This window comes from Leptosomus discolor, chromosome 3 (genome assembly GCF_034619465.1).
Source record: "Leptosomus discolor isolate bLepDis1 chromosome 3, bLepDis1.hap2, whole genome shotgun sequence".
In the NCBI taxonomy this organism is placed as follows: domain Eukaryota; kingdom Metazoa; phylum Chordata; class Aves; order Leptosomiformes; family Leptosomidae; genus Leptosomus; species Leptosomus discolor.
Genome location: NC_141393.1, coordinates 44,683,510 through 44,697,016, shown reverse-complemented (window position 1 = coordinate 44,697,016; position 13,507 = coordinate 44,683,510). Strand labels below are relative to the sequence as shown.

The 13,507-nt window shown below is 44.8% G+C and overlaps 1 protein-coding gene across 1 annotated transcript in view; it reads left to right on the top strand.

Moving 5' to 3' along the window:
* Positions 1-13,507, top strand: part of LRP4 (LDL receptor related protein 4) — a 90,746-nt gene that overhangs the window by 44,478 nt on the left and 32,761 nt on the right. Inside the window, exons 3-5 of the mRNA XM_086462997.1 lie at positions 9,635-9,751; positions 11,789-11,902; positions 12,348-12,464. Coding sequence (XP_086319123.1) covers positions 9,635-9,751; positions 11,789-11,902; positions 12,348-12,464 — 348 coding nt within the window. The remainder of the gene's footprint in view (positions 1-9,634; positions 9,752-11,788; positions 11,903-12,347; positions 12,465-13,507) is intronic.

The window sequence follows — 13,507 nt, the reverse complement described above, 5'->3', positions numbered from 1 at the left end:
CATTCTACTTTCTGTTCTGGCTGCCTTATGAAGGGAGGGAAAGGTAAGCACTGTAATCAACATTCATTGGTCTTGGGATCTGCTGAGAGAAGTTACTTGCAGCTACTGTGTATTTGCATAGTGTCACCATCTCTGTAGCTGACCCCAGCTAGGTGAGAACTGATAACAATTATCACCCTTAGGGAGTTTAGCACAATATAGATGAATAGAGAAAACCTCTTTCCCTGGAGCCACAAGTAAGTTGCTTTCTTACCTCACAGAATGTTAGGGGTTGGAAGGGACCTCGAAAGGTCAGCTAGTCCAACCCCCCTGCCAGAGCAGGACCACCTAGAGTAGGTCACACAGGAACGCGTCCAGGTGGGTTTTGAATGCCTCCAGTGAAGGAGACTCCACAACCTGTCTGGGCAGCCTGTTCCAGTGCTCTGTCACCTTCACAGTGATCTCTTGGGATTCGACAGGTCATGGTAGAATTGAAGGGTGGAAAAAAAGGCCCAATTCCGTGAAACTCCTTTCATGAAAGTTTCCCTAGAGCTGAAGATTTAAGGCTCCTGTCGATCAACATGATTGAGGAATTTGTCTTCCTCTGGATGTTTCTCTAGTCTTCCCTGGTTTCCACTGTTGACTGCTGTAAGGAAAGGATCTTTCCTCATCTTTGAAATATTGTTTTGGAGAATCACTTCTTCCTTAAGTATGTGAGATCTCGACCCAGCTTTATTTCCTTCTCACTTCTTGTTTCTTGTAATTTTGCAAATAGTGAAGTGGAAGACCTCAGGTGAAAAATGGTTTTTGAAAAATAGGTTACCTGTAAACTGAAGTGATCAGTGTTTGGTTTAAAGATGATTAGTGAAAGAGTTATTTGGCAAAGTGACCTTAACTGGAGAAATCAAAGAAAGTGGAAGGAAAACCTGCATATTTACATCTAGTGAAGAAAATTGCAAATTTGAGAACTTGCCATGCTCAAGAAAGAGGAGATGAGGATCTGGTAACTGAAGAAATAATATTAAAATCTTAAAAAAAAAAAAAAAAAAAAAAAAAAAAAAAAAAAAGATGGGAGAGGGGAGGCTGTACTCAATTGCACAGGCTTAAAAAGGAGAAATTGAGCAGGAATAAGGGGCTTGGGGAGGTAAGGCATATCCAATAAGTAGATCCAGTAACTAAACTGGTTTTGCTGGCTTCTTACTGAGCACAGAAGATGATATTTGAGGGGCGGGGGAGCTTGGTGGTTTGATTATTTTGTTGTTGTTGTTTTGTTTTGGGGGAATTTTTTTGGTGTGTTTTTTGGTTTTTGGGGGGGGCTATTTGTAAGAGTAAGTCATGCTTCACAAATCTATTGGAACACCTTGAAAGCGTCAGTAACAATTTAGATAAGAGATACCTGTTGATAAGGTCTACTTTGTACTTCAACAAAATCCAGCACCGAAGGTTTTTAAGCTAAGCAGACATGGTAGGATTGGGGGGCAGGAGGGATAAGATCTTCCATAGGAACTAGCAGGAGATGGTTCAAAGCTAACAAGAGTTGCTTGTTCATACAACATAAGCTGTGGATCTCCTTGCCAGAAAACATTGATTCTGAAATTTCAAACACTCTCAGAAAGCAATCTGACAAGTTTATGGACATAAAATCTACTGAGGGGTGTTAAAGATGAATATGCCACCTCTTGTTTGGCAACTCTTTGTATCACAAAGAAATGCAAATTTTGTCTTCTGAGGAAGAACATTTGCTTGCATGCTATGTTCTTGCACTTTTCCCTTGCATCTGCTGTTGCATTGTGCCTCTCTTCATGGCCTGGGCAAGAGGAGTTGGTCTTGCACAGTAAAGCTGTGGTTATGGTACATCCCTAATATATTAAGGAAATCTGGCCCATGTGGATTTGAATGGAAGCTGTGCCAACTAAGGAGTACTAGTGCACTGTGATCAATCTGCTGAGACTCTCAACCACTGGAGGTTGGGAAGTATATAAAGTAGAGACAAACAACCAAGTGAGGCAGAGAACGTAGGAACTGGATTTGACTTTTTACAGTTTCTTACAAGGCAAGGGGAGGAATAAGACTGAAGCAAAGGGAGCTGACTAGAAAACAGCAGTAAGTGGGTAACAGTGTAAGATGGGAATGTTTAAACATCTTGTTCAGAATTTGATTTGTGCTATAGGTCTCTACAATTTAGTGAGAGAGGTAATCTAGCATGTATGGAGAAGGACAGTAAATTTGACAAGATGGTAGGAGAGCTAAAGAGCTGTACTTATACAGAGTAGAAAGGTGACTCAAGGGGAAGGACAAGAATATGAGCTGCCTTTTTAAATATTGCATTGTAGTAGAATAAATACGAAGGAAACCTCTTCGGCTGACAGCCGGAAGTACTCTGAGTGCAATTTAGTGGAAAGAAGAAAGCAAAAATAAAAGTTAATCAATAGAGCCAAGGACTCTATAGAAATAATGTTAAGTGCATGGCTTCAGTACACACGTGCGAGTTTGCAGTGGAGGGGCCCTAGGAGCACTTATTCCATTAAGCCTGCTGAATGTTACTCTGAGTAGCTTCTCATTATGAATCCAGGTATGTGATATTATTGTTAGCTTGTAAGAACTAGATCAACTCTACAGTGTAGGTTCATGGTAGTTGTGCTATTTTCTATCTTGTTTAGTTATTATGGCACTGAAACTTTTTGCTAGAGCAGATTGCTTGCTAAATCCCTCTCTTCTGCTTTGCATACAGGACCCTTGTGAAGGTGTACTCATTTGTGGCATTAACTTTCCATTTGATCTGTTTGCTGACTGTGCTAAGCATAAAGAAGGCACCAGGAGTGCAAGAGAAGGGGGGTGGGCTGTGAACCCCTTGGAACAGCAAATCAAACTTTAAATCAATTTCAGCTTCTCACAAATCAGCACTGATGTGTATAGTACGTGAGAATGGTCAGTTCACAGATTTTCTTTCCTTCCCTAGCTATCTGTCTGTGACATGCATGCAGTGTTCTGGTTGGAGTGAAATTTTGGACAATTTCTCTGTTTTGAATTTGATTTATTTTTTATTTATTAACTTATACCGGTTCTGAAATTTGTGAATTTGTTTTTAATACAAATATTGAGGTGTAGGTTTGGGTTGTCCTGAAGTCATCCTACAAGCCCCAGATATATTAAAGGCTTAAAAATGTGGGTCTAGCTAGGCTTCATGCTGGGGTGAGCTCAGTGATTCGTTCCAACTCATGAACCTAAGACTGTGCAACCACTTATATGGACTCTTCTGAGATGCTAAAGCTGTCTGGATTCTTCAGCATAGTATGGAAGTATAGGTCTGAGTTTTAAAGACAGGAGTTATAATATCATCCAGTAGACATCTTTGATCAGAAGAGTGAACAGAAGTGATTGCAAGGAATCCCACATTTCCACTGGTCTGCTGCAAGGTAGTTTTTTACAGAGTTACAGGATTCTCTTTTTTTTCACCGGTGATGTCCTAACTTTCCAGAAAAATAAAGCTGCTACCATACTTGTTTTAAGGACTACTTTTCCTTCAGTGTATCAACTCATATGTATACTGTAAGCCGATACAATGACAAGAATGAGTTCCTGAGAGAGTTCTGTCTACTTCTTTGGGAAAGCGAGAGGAGAATGGGAAGGCATTGGACTGATGGACTCCTAATAAAGCAAGAGTGTGAAACGTGGGCTGGAGGGAAAGGTGAAAGTTACTTTAGCAAGTCATGATTCAGTCTTGCATCTTTGTCTGTATAGCACTGCATATGCTTGAGTAGTTGGTTGGAGTTTACTAACTTCTATATTAATGCAATTTTCTGGCCTTAGGCTCATAATCTAGCATTTCAGTTAAAGAATGACCAATAGCTTGAAACGCACTGGGGGGGGTGGGGGGTGGGGGCAGAAGTTGAGATACTTGGCGGTGAGTAAGGAGAGTTGCAGCTATGAAAAGCATGATCAGACGCAGGGAACACTTCTTCCTTTTGAGAGAGGTTTTCAGTTATGAGATAAATTCTTAAAATGTGGTGTGGTGTTTGATTTTGTTGTTGTTGTTTTTTAGTGTTACAAATTAGAAAACAAATTCCCACTTTTTGAGTCACTTGCACTGTTTTTCCTCAGCTGTTACCCTTTCTGCACACCCCAGACACTTTCCACTTGTATTGGTGTCCTTGGAATGTCTGCCTCAGGTATTTTCCTGTCATTTTTGGGAGACCCCCATCTCTGCTTACCTGGCTATGACAGGAACGTTTTTTCTTGCAAATCTGAAGTCCTGCTGTGATGAGAGCCAATTATTCTGTGACGTGTTTGCTTCCTGCTCTGGATCATGTTTAGAAGCCAGAGTGCTGCAGTCATAATAGTAATAAGCAACCTCCCAGCTGTCATGCCAGCTTCATAGACTTTCTCTAGTGTCAGCTCTGGCTTGCTGACTGTGTCTGGCTTGGAAGCCCTTGCTACACACATAAAGAGTAGCTCAGCTGCCTTCCTGCCTTGTGACAGCAGAGACTACTTTGGACTGTCACTAACGCAAGCCACATGCAAGCGGAGGAATGGTTTTCATTCTGCCCTCCTGCATGTGCTTTGAAGTCCACCATGGTGTGAATGAGTCTTACTTCCTGTGGTGAGGCTGAAAGGACAACTGAGTAAACTTGGCCGGAGGATTGATAAATAGTTCTGTTTCTCCTGAGATACACCAAATCTCCTCATAACCACCCCCCAGTAGAACCTTCTTACTCTGAATTTTGGGTCTGTATCATACCTAATCAGTTTGTAAATGTGTAGCTCCTTGGGACACAGACTTGCTTGCTTAGCTCCATGCACTGTTGTACAATACTTTTTCATTTAAAGAGACTGAAGAAGAATTTATTACTTTTAGCTTAAAGCTCACTGAAAGTGATCTGTTGTTCCAATCTTATTGGGAAATTTAGGCAGTTCCTGTTGAGCTACAACTCTTTCAAGCCCAGGAGAAGATCTCTTCCTGGCCAGGAACAGGGCTATCAGTATAGCCTGCTTATCAGTCCCACCACAAAAATTTTTGAGGTGGTGTGAGGATAAAAATCACGCAGGTTTTTTAATAAAATTAATGGAAACTTTAAAAGAATCATCTTCCCTCTGCCCTTTTACTTAATTGCCAGTCTTGAGCTCAGATGCAAGAGCTCAGGTGAAGCTTCACTTCTAAACTTGCAAGTTTTACTAATTAGGAACTCTTGACAAGAGTTCAAGTTTCTCTTGAAAAGACACCAGTTCCATATGTGCAACCATACTTTGTCATTTTATTGGGCTGTGAGTATATGTTCCCTTTAAAAGGCATCAGAAGTAATGCAGTGCCCACTCAGGCAAAGCGCCTGTGATCAAAGGACTGTGAAAGATTGGGTGCTGATAATTTTTTTTTTTTTTTTTTTCTTTTGACCAGCAACATCCTTAAATACAGTTTAGCAGTGTGAGTGGAAACATTTTATGTTATTCTGGAACTAGATTTTCCAAAACATAGTTAGTAAAATGAAGTGTCTTCTATTTCTTCCTGAGAGTGGACTACCATCCTTTATTCTTACCTCTTGGCTTATTGCCCACTGCGCTACAGATCTCAGAAAATAGATCTATGTTCATGTGTATGTGTGTGCTCATACACGTGCATGAGTGTAGACATAACTAGGGGTCAGGCTGCAGTTGTTGATAATGTAGGTAGCAAGAATTTTTTTGAGTTTGTATTTATTTTTTAAATTAACTTCTCATTCTTCACATGACTGAGAATTTGTCTAATTAAGCAAGCAGTATTGTTCAAACCGCTGGACTCCAGAGCTCTGAACACCAGTCAGTCGCTGTCCTTGGGTACAAAGCAACCTGCTTACCAAAGGCAATGGCGATAAAGTGTTCAAAGGACAGTGGGACATGATTCAGTCTATGTTTCACTTTTATAAACTTCCCTTTTCCCTCCCCGTCCCCTTTCCCCTTTTGCTTGGCCATAAAAGTGTGTCCTGTGTAATAGGAGTTGGGAGCTTTGCTGAAACCTTGGATGATGTCCAGCGTGACCACGCAGAAGGATGAGCTCAGAGAAATGACTGGAAGTTCAAAGGCCTTTTTGTGTTGCTCACTGTCAGATGACAGATGTGCTCTCTTGGGCTATTAGTAATAGCCCAGCCTAGTTCTTCCCAATGGCTCCGCTTCCTTGGGCTCTTTCCCCATCCTGCCTTTCTGCTCTTTCTAGAGGGGAGGCAAGTTAGTCCCTGTCTGTCTGGGCAGTTGTCTGTCTTCAACTCTATCCCAGTACTTGCCTTTGATCATCTCTTTTAGGAAAATATTGCTTCTTTGCACAGATATGGAGAGATCAAGCTTGAATTGAGCAGGGAAGGGGTGATGAGACTTCACCGTGTTTACTGTTGCATTAACTAATCCTGCTATAAGTAGTGGTGAAAGCATGTTAGTGCAATCCATGATTGCTTTCGTGTCAGTGGAAGCAGTGCGCATGAAGGACTTGCAGCTTTCTTAGGAAGTAATAAATATCCTTCATTTTACAGATTGGACAAGTGGGGCTAAAGAGACAGAACTGTCCAATAGTCATGCAAGCATCGATATCAAGCTGGGAAGAGAATATAGGGGTTCCGTTTCCAGTCTTTTAGGGGGTCTTGCTCAGTCTCTGGCAGTGAAAGGAGATCCTGCTGCTTCACTTGTATTGCCATGTACTCTTCTTCTGACCATGGAAGTGTGGCTTTTAAAATGAGTTATATGAGCAATACACTTAGCAAATTGTATAGCTGCACCATGATGTCAGGAGAAAATATACTGGAGGTTGTTTGAATGTCCTAAGTGTGACCTCTTAACTTTTGAATTTCCTTTTAACTTCAAATTTCCAAACACTTTGGATATATTTACAACAGTACTAAACATTAACTCTGGCCTAGTGGTATGCCCTTAGCTTTAACTCCGTAGGAATAAAACTCATCAAAATATGAAGTGATAAATGACCCACAGAAGGACTGAATAACAACACTAGAGCAAAGGGCTGTACATTGGAACTGAAGCCTGACGTGTTTAGAACAAATAGAAGGAAACACAGGAATGTTTCTGTGTAGGCAGTTTGCTTTTTAATGGGGAAAAGGGATCATGGATTGGGAGGTCAGAGCTGGGAAGAGGGGGTTAAGAAGAGACTGCCCCATGTAAAAACTGCTCCCAGAATCTCTTGCATTTTCCTCTGGAGAATTAGTTTCTGACCGCTCTTACATTCAGGTTACAAGTTTACATGGATCCCTGCCCTGATTCCATTGGCAGTTCCTCTGCTTTATGAGATGTCAGCCTTCATTCATTAGTTTTTTTTCTTCTTAAGTGCATTTGTGTTTTTCCTTCCTCCTTTAAAGGAGAGCAACTATAGAAGGCGATTTATCTCTTCCCCCCACACACAACCCCGGTGTTGTCTGGGCTGGTGCACACTTGCTGTCTGCTGGGGTGGAAATTAAGTCCTCTTTTATATTTCACAGTTTATGTTTCACCCTTTTCCCCCTGCTCCCCCTCCCTTGTGCTTCAAGCTCAATTTTTATATTTAGGGGGAGTATGAAGTTGGCTAAACTGCTCCCTGTAGGGGTGGAATTTCATTTTGTATCATTACTTCATGAAGGGATGCAGCAGTTCAGTAAGATATTGGTATTGGCTCTGAACCAGTGCTAATGGCTTAACCCTCCAGGAGCCTGAAAAATTCTCCCCTGGAGAGTCAGCATGCCAATTCCCTTCCAGGTGGCTCCTGTGCAGTCCTTTGGTGATTAGTCATGCTGAGACCCCGGAGAGCAGACAGAAAAGCATATGCTGGGGGGATGGTCTTAGTCCTGAAACTACAGCTGAGGCCAGGGAAGCTTTGCTTATTGTGCAACACATGGAAGTTGTGCTTGGGTGAGACAGGGTTGATCTGTGGGACTGACCTTTTGAGTCCAAAAATCTGTCTTGTTTTTGTTTGGAAGCAGAGTTTGGGAACTGGAGTGTTTCTCCCTTTTGCCTGCCTTGGGGAAGAAGGGGAAGCTCCCTCTCCGTTTTGATACAGCAGTGGAGGGGTGCTCAGAGAAAGTGCAGTGTACTAGGGTGCTGTGAAACCTGTAGGGTGAAAATACAAATTTGTGTGCTTCTCTCTCCTTCATAACTCTCTGGGGCCTAGAAGGAGCTGGATCTGACCTGGACGTATATCTGCATGGGGCACCCTGGACATGATAGGAAGAACCTTTTCCCAATGGCCAGTGCCAAATTCTGTATTTTATCACCTAGTGCATGGTTCGGTGTTGAGAGCAGTGATGTCTTCTCGGATACAGAGATGCCTACACCTGCCATACTGCAGGAATGGCTGAGAAGATGATCCAAATTTGTGGTTAGGAAAACAGATTTTAAAGCAAGTGTGAATTTAACTGCACTTCTGTATTCTTTAGGGTGGGAAGCTTTTAGGACAGGCCCTTGGTGAGAAATGTTGGAGGACTTGCTATAGAGAGCAGTGAAGGATTTTGTGTAGTGTAATCCATGCTGCTTTCACAGGACGTTGGCAGCAGTCCTGGGCCAAGGGGAAACGGAGGGTTGAGGAAGCTGGAAAGGCTGAAAATGTGACTATTTGTTCTTATTAAATCCTCTTCCTTGTGTGTGTGGCTGCTGTCTTCACCTTCTTCTACTTGCCTCCCTCCCCTTGTGCTCCCACCTCCAGGATAGTGTTGGCAGGGAAAGAAATATCATAGTAGAAGAGGGCTGGCCTGCCTGGTGACAGATGGGCGATGCTATCAGCAAGCTGGGCTGGGATGAAAGGGTTTCAGGCACTAGCCTTTCCAGCCCTTGCCCCTTTGCATCGCTGAGTGAACGTTGTTCTTTGGCGAACACACCTGTCAGGAACGGTCTTGTGCAGCCCCTTCCCTACCACAGCTGGCAGCACTTAAAAGCATGAACCTCCCAGGGCTGAGTGTTCCTCTCATCTGTGGGGGGAAGGACAGGGCTGGTGCTCCCCCTTGAATTCCAGCTTTGTGGCCTCAGGCCTCTTCAAGCCCTGTGGATTTGTGGTTTCACTCGATTGACAGCAGACTTCTGTGTAGGCAAGCCTCATCCCATGTCTGCCCCCTTCCTCCGTCCCTTGTGGAGACCTCTAGTAGGGTTTGGCCTCTGTTGCCCACACCTGAGGTAGTGAATTATCCCCAGCAGTGGAATCACGTCTCTAAGCTGCTTCTTGCAGGTTTGTTAGAAAAAAATGCTGGCAGAGTCCCCACACTGGAACGCACACTGTAGCATGTACCTTGCAAATTCCTGTTCCCAAAAACATTGCTTCTGACAATTCTCACTCTAAAGAATTTGCTGTGTAATAGAAACAGGATGGAGTGCACTGGGAAGCATGCAAGAGAGGTGTTGATAATGCAATTTTGCTTGCTATAAAGCAAGTGCAGTAATGGAAGGACAGCAGGGTCAGGGATGAAAGAGAAAAAAAGAACTCAGTGGAGGAACAGGGGCAGCTCCTTTATTGTGGGAAGGTCAGTGCTTCTCTGGGGAGGAGAAGCTGCCAAGTTACAGACCTACCCTGGCCCCCCATCTGAGGAACAGCTCTTCCTCATGACTTGAAATTTTATGTCTCTTGTTTCTAAGAGAGGTAGCCCTCCTCCCTCAGGAAGGAACGTTGCTTTCAGGAAGGAAGCTGGCTGCAGCTCCATGAGGTGTTTCTTTGCTGTTGCAGTGCTGCCCACTTGCTCCCCCTTGGACTTCCACTGTGACAATGGGAAGTGTATCCGCCGGTCCTGGGTCTGCGATGGAGACAACGACTGTGAGGATGATTCTGATGAACAGGACTGCCGTAAGTCACCTCTCTGAGGGGAGAGGGTGGGTGCAATGCCTTCGTGCCATGGCTGGGGAAAGTTGACCCTTTCTGTTAAAGGAATGTAAGAGTTTATCCACTGAATCCTTGTAATATGCTGTATCCTGCCTCTGACAGAGGTGTGTACCTGATGTCTGTAAGCCCTGCTGCCTTGGCACCTGGCTTGCTGTTCAGCTGCATGTCCTGGGGGAGGGGATGCTTCTTGATCCAGATGGAGAACCGTTTATGCCCTGCAGCTTTGCTAGTTAATGTCCCATGAAGCACTTCACTGAGCCTTTGTGTCCTCCCCTGTTCGTGGAAACACCTAACCCCTGCCAAATCGTACTGAACTGCCTGTCTGGCTGACTTCCTGTGGCCCCAGGTTCCACTGTCTGACTTTGCTGCTGTGCCAGGCTGTCACCAGCATCCTCTCCCTTCGAACAGAGCTCCCTGAGGAGAGGGAAGTGCTGTAGGGATGCTGCCCACACAGAGACCAATTACCCTGAAAGCTGACTGGCTGCTGCCGTGTGAGGTACCATCTTCAAAACAGTTGCCATGGCAGACTGCTAGCTGTGAACACTGTAGGGCTTCTACAGATTATTAAAATGGAGGGAATTTTGCCTGAGTCTTTGGAATTCAGCCTCCTCGTTTCCCCTTTGTGTTGAGGAAAAGGGTTACTTGTGGTTGGCTTCCATTAGTAAAAGGTGTTCAGGGATACAACTTTCCTTCTCCACAAAAAATCATCAGGTCCGTACCTGGCAGCACATGCCAGAGAACCAGTGTGTTATGTAGCAGTGGAGCCTCGGTTTCTCTGAAACTGCACTGGTTGCTAGGGCTGGCATGAGGCTGCAGTTCGGAGCAGGACTGATTTGCTTTCTGGTTGAGATGGTTGCAGCTGCTTAATAAGCATCACTCTACAGCCCTTGATTTCTGCGAAAGTTGTGTGTATGGTACTCCAGAGTGGCTCTGATGGAGGAATCACATCTCAAGAAATGCAAAAATAAAGCTCTTAGCTGTAAAGTATTCAGTGCCCAGTACTCACATGGAAATGAATTCACTTTTTGATCAGTATGCCCCTGATCTATGCCTGCTATTTTGGGCAAACGGCTGGGAAGCAAGGTTCAAGGATTTGACATCCTATGTGATACTCTAGATCACAGGACTAAGCTCAGTTTTCCAGTCTATTCAAAGATTTTTCATGAAAGAAAAGGTATATAGGTCTGGGTCTGTTTGGTCTTCCGTTTTTCAGAAAAAGGTGGAATGCGCTTCTGTCTAAGACAACAGTGGTGACAACAATCAAAAGATTTGGAGACTAATGAAATAAGGAAGGCAAGCTTCTGTGAATAAGAGACTCCTAGGGGTTGTTCAGACTTGCATGTAACAACAGGAGGGGGGGTTTCTGTTGCATTGAGGTCCTCAGGTGCTAATTTTGTAGTCCCTTTCCTTTCCTCACTGGTCTGCAGACGAACTTCCTTAGAAGACTGGCAAAGAGGGTGGAATGAGGCTGCAAATACTGAGGCGTTCAGAAGAGGAAGTTTAAATTTTCTCTCTCCCTTTTCAATGAACATTTCCTTTCCTTTGAAGATAGCTTTGGCATTGTTGTGAAAAGAAGGTGGAGATATAATTCTACCAGCAATTATTTGTTAAATAATGATGGGGCCTATTAATTTGTTTAAAAAGAGGCCTGTATTGCCTTTATTCTCTGTAATGATCTCTTGAGCCTGGCTTGGGGCTGTGCTAGAACACCAGCACAGGGTGGGTGGCTCCATCTTTCTGTTACAGAGACTTCCTCCAACCCATGTTATCAAGTTTTACAGCCTGCTGTACAATTGACTTGCAGATGGAATGGAAGAGGGACACTCAAGAAATCTCACAGTGGCCCTGCTGGTATTGTTAGGAGAAGGGAAGTCAGCTCTCCAATATCGCGGTGTCCTTGGAGGACAAAGTTGCTCGATTTGTCACGTGTCACAGATTTGGTGTTCTGCAAGGTAAATCTTCCTGCCTTGTCTTCACATTGTCTCCATTGTGTCCCTGCAGCTCCACGGGAGTGTGAGGAAGATGAGTTCTCATGTCAGAATGGATACTGCATCCGCAGCCTGTGGCACTGCGATGGTGACAACGACTGCGGTGACAACAGCGATGAGCAGTGCGGTGAGTAATGCGGTCCTACAAATACTGCCCTGCCAGTGCTTTAAAAGGGGTTACACAGACTCCAGCCTGTGCAGTTCTAGGATCCCCTGAGCATGGCAAGGCTCCCAGCTGGCTTGTCTGGGCTGGGCTTGTGGGATATTCCATTCCCAGAGCTGGCTGCTTGGGATCTCGGGCTGCATGGCTTACCTGCCAGGCAAAAATCACTTGAGACCTGTTATTCCTTGACATGCCATTGTGAAGCCCTGTGGATTCCTTTTGAATCCAGCACTCTGTGTAAGTTAAATGAACAATGATGGTTTTGCTCAGGCACTGCATGATATGGGTATGTGTGGTTTAAAGAGTAATCTTATTTGTGGGTGCCCTAGGAGCTTCAGGAGCATGGTGCAGTTGTTTCCCGAGTACTCTGAGAAAAGCCAAGGCTTTGTTTGTGTTGCTGTCTCTGCAGATATGAGAAAGTGTTCGGAGAAGGAGTTCCGTTGCAGTGACGGTAGCTGCATAGCCGAGCACTGGTTCTGTGATGGTGACACAGACTGCAAGGATGGCTCGGATGAAGAGAATTGCCGTAAGTGCTCTCTTTGCTTGTAACCACAGGAAATAGCCCTTTGGACCTGCTTCTGTCTTGGATTTTGGCACGTTTTGTGTAGCAGAGATCAAAACCAAGTTAGTCCTGCCTCTGCTGGCAGCTGTGCTGCCTTCTGTTTATACCAGAGGGCACAAGAAAATGGTATATCTCTTGTGTTACCTCACAGGCGTGCTTCTCTGTTCCTTCCCATGGCTGTGTGACCTTGAGTCAGAGCAGGACTCTTGTGCTTTGCTGCATACAACTCTATATAAAACTGTAGGAGTTGGAGGGCAGGGGGGGAAGGGAAGAAAACTATTCTTTTCTTATACATCTTGTCTGATTTGTCTGATTCCTGCCTGAAATTTCTGGGGGGGAGGGGGCGGGGGGCATGAGGGGCATGGTATTCTGCTCACTGACAGCATCCTCAGGGCCTGCACGTCCCCAGATGGCACACTGCTGGGGCTGCCTGCCTGACTAACCTCTCTTCACTTGGATGCTTTATGCAGGATGTTGCCTGAAAATTGACTCATGGGCAAGGGGGGCTGTGAGAGCCCACAATAGTTGTTTTCTCTTCCACCTTCACAGGCCTGTAGCAAGTGGGACAGGAGTCTATTATGTCCCTTCCTAACCCCCACTGCCTCTCTTCTGTGTCTGTGAGCGCTGTCAGTGTCTGTGGAAGTTGTGGTCGTCCCTTCCCCCACCCTTCTCTCAAAAGCATCTTGCAGAATTTGTTCTAGGTAGCAAGAAACTTCAAAAGGCTCTGGGAGGGGGACCAGGGCCGCCAGCTCCTGAAGGGCAGGGGGGAGTGGATGCATGGGAGAGTTGTCTTTTATCTCTCCAGATAATGAGAGCTGGCAGGGAGCCAGGGGCTGCAAACATTTCTAAGCCAGGAAAGGACTCTAAGAGCCTTCTAAGCCAGCCTCTCTCCCTCTCCTTTTCTCACTCCCTTGCCTGTCACTTCCCCATAGGCCATGAATAGGCCCTTAGGAAGGGAGGGGAGATGTTTCAACCTTGCCTCCTATGGGAGTAGAGGGGCACCCAGG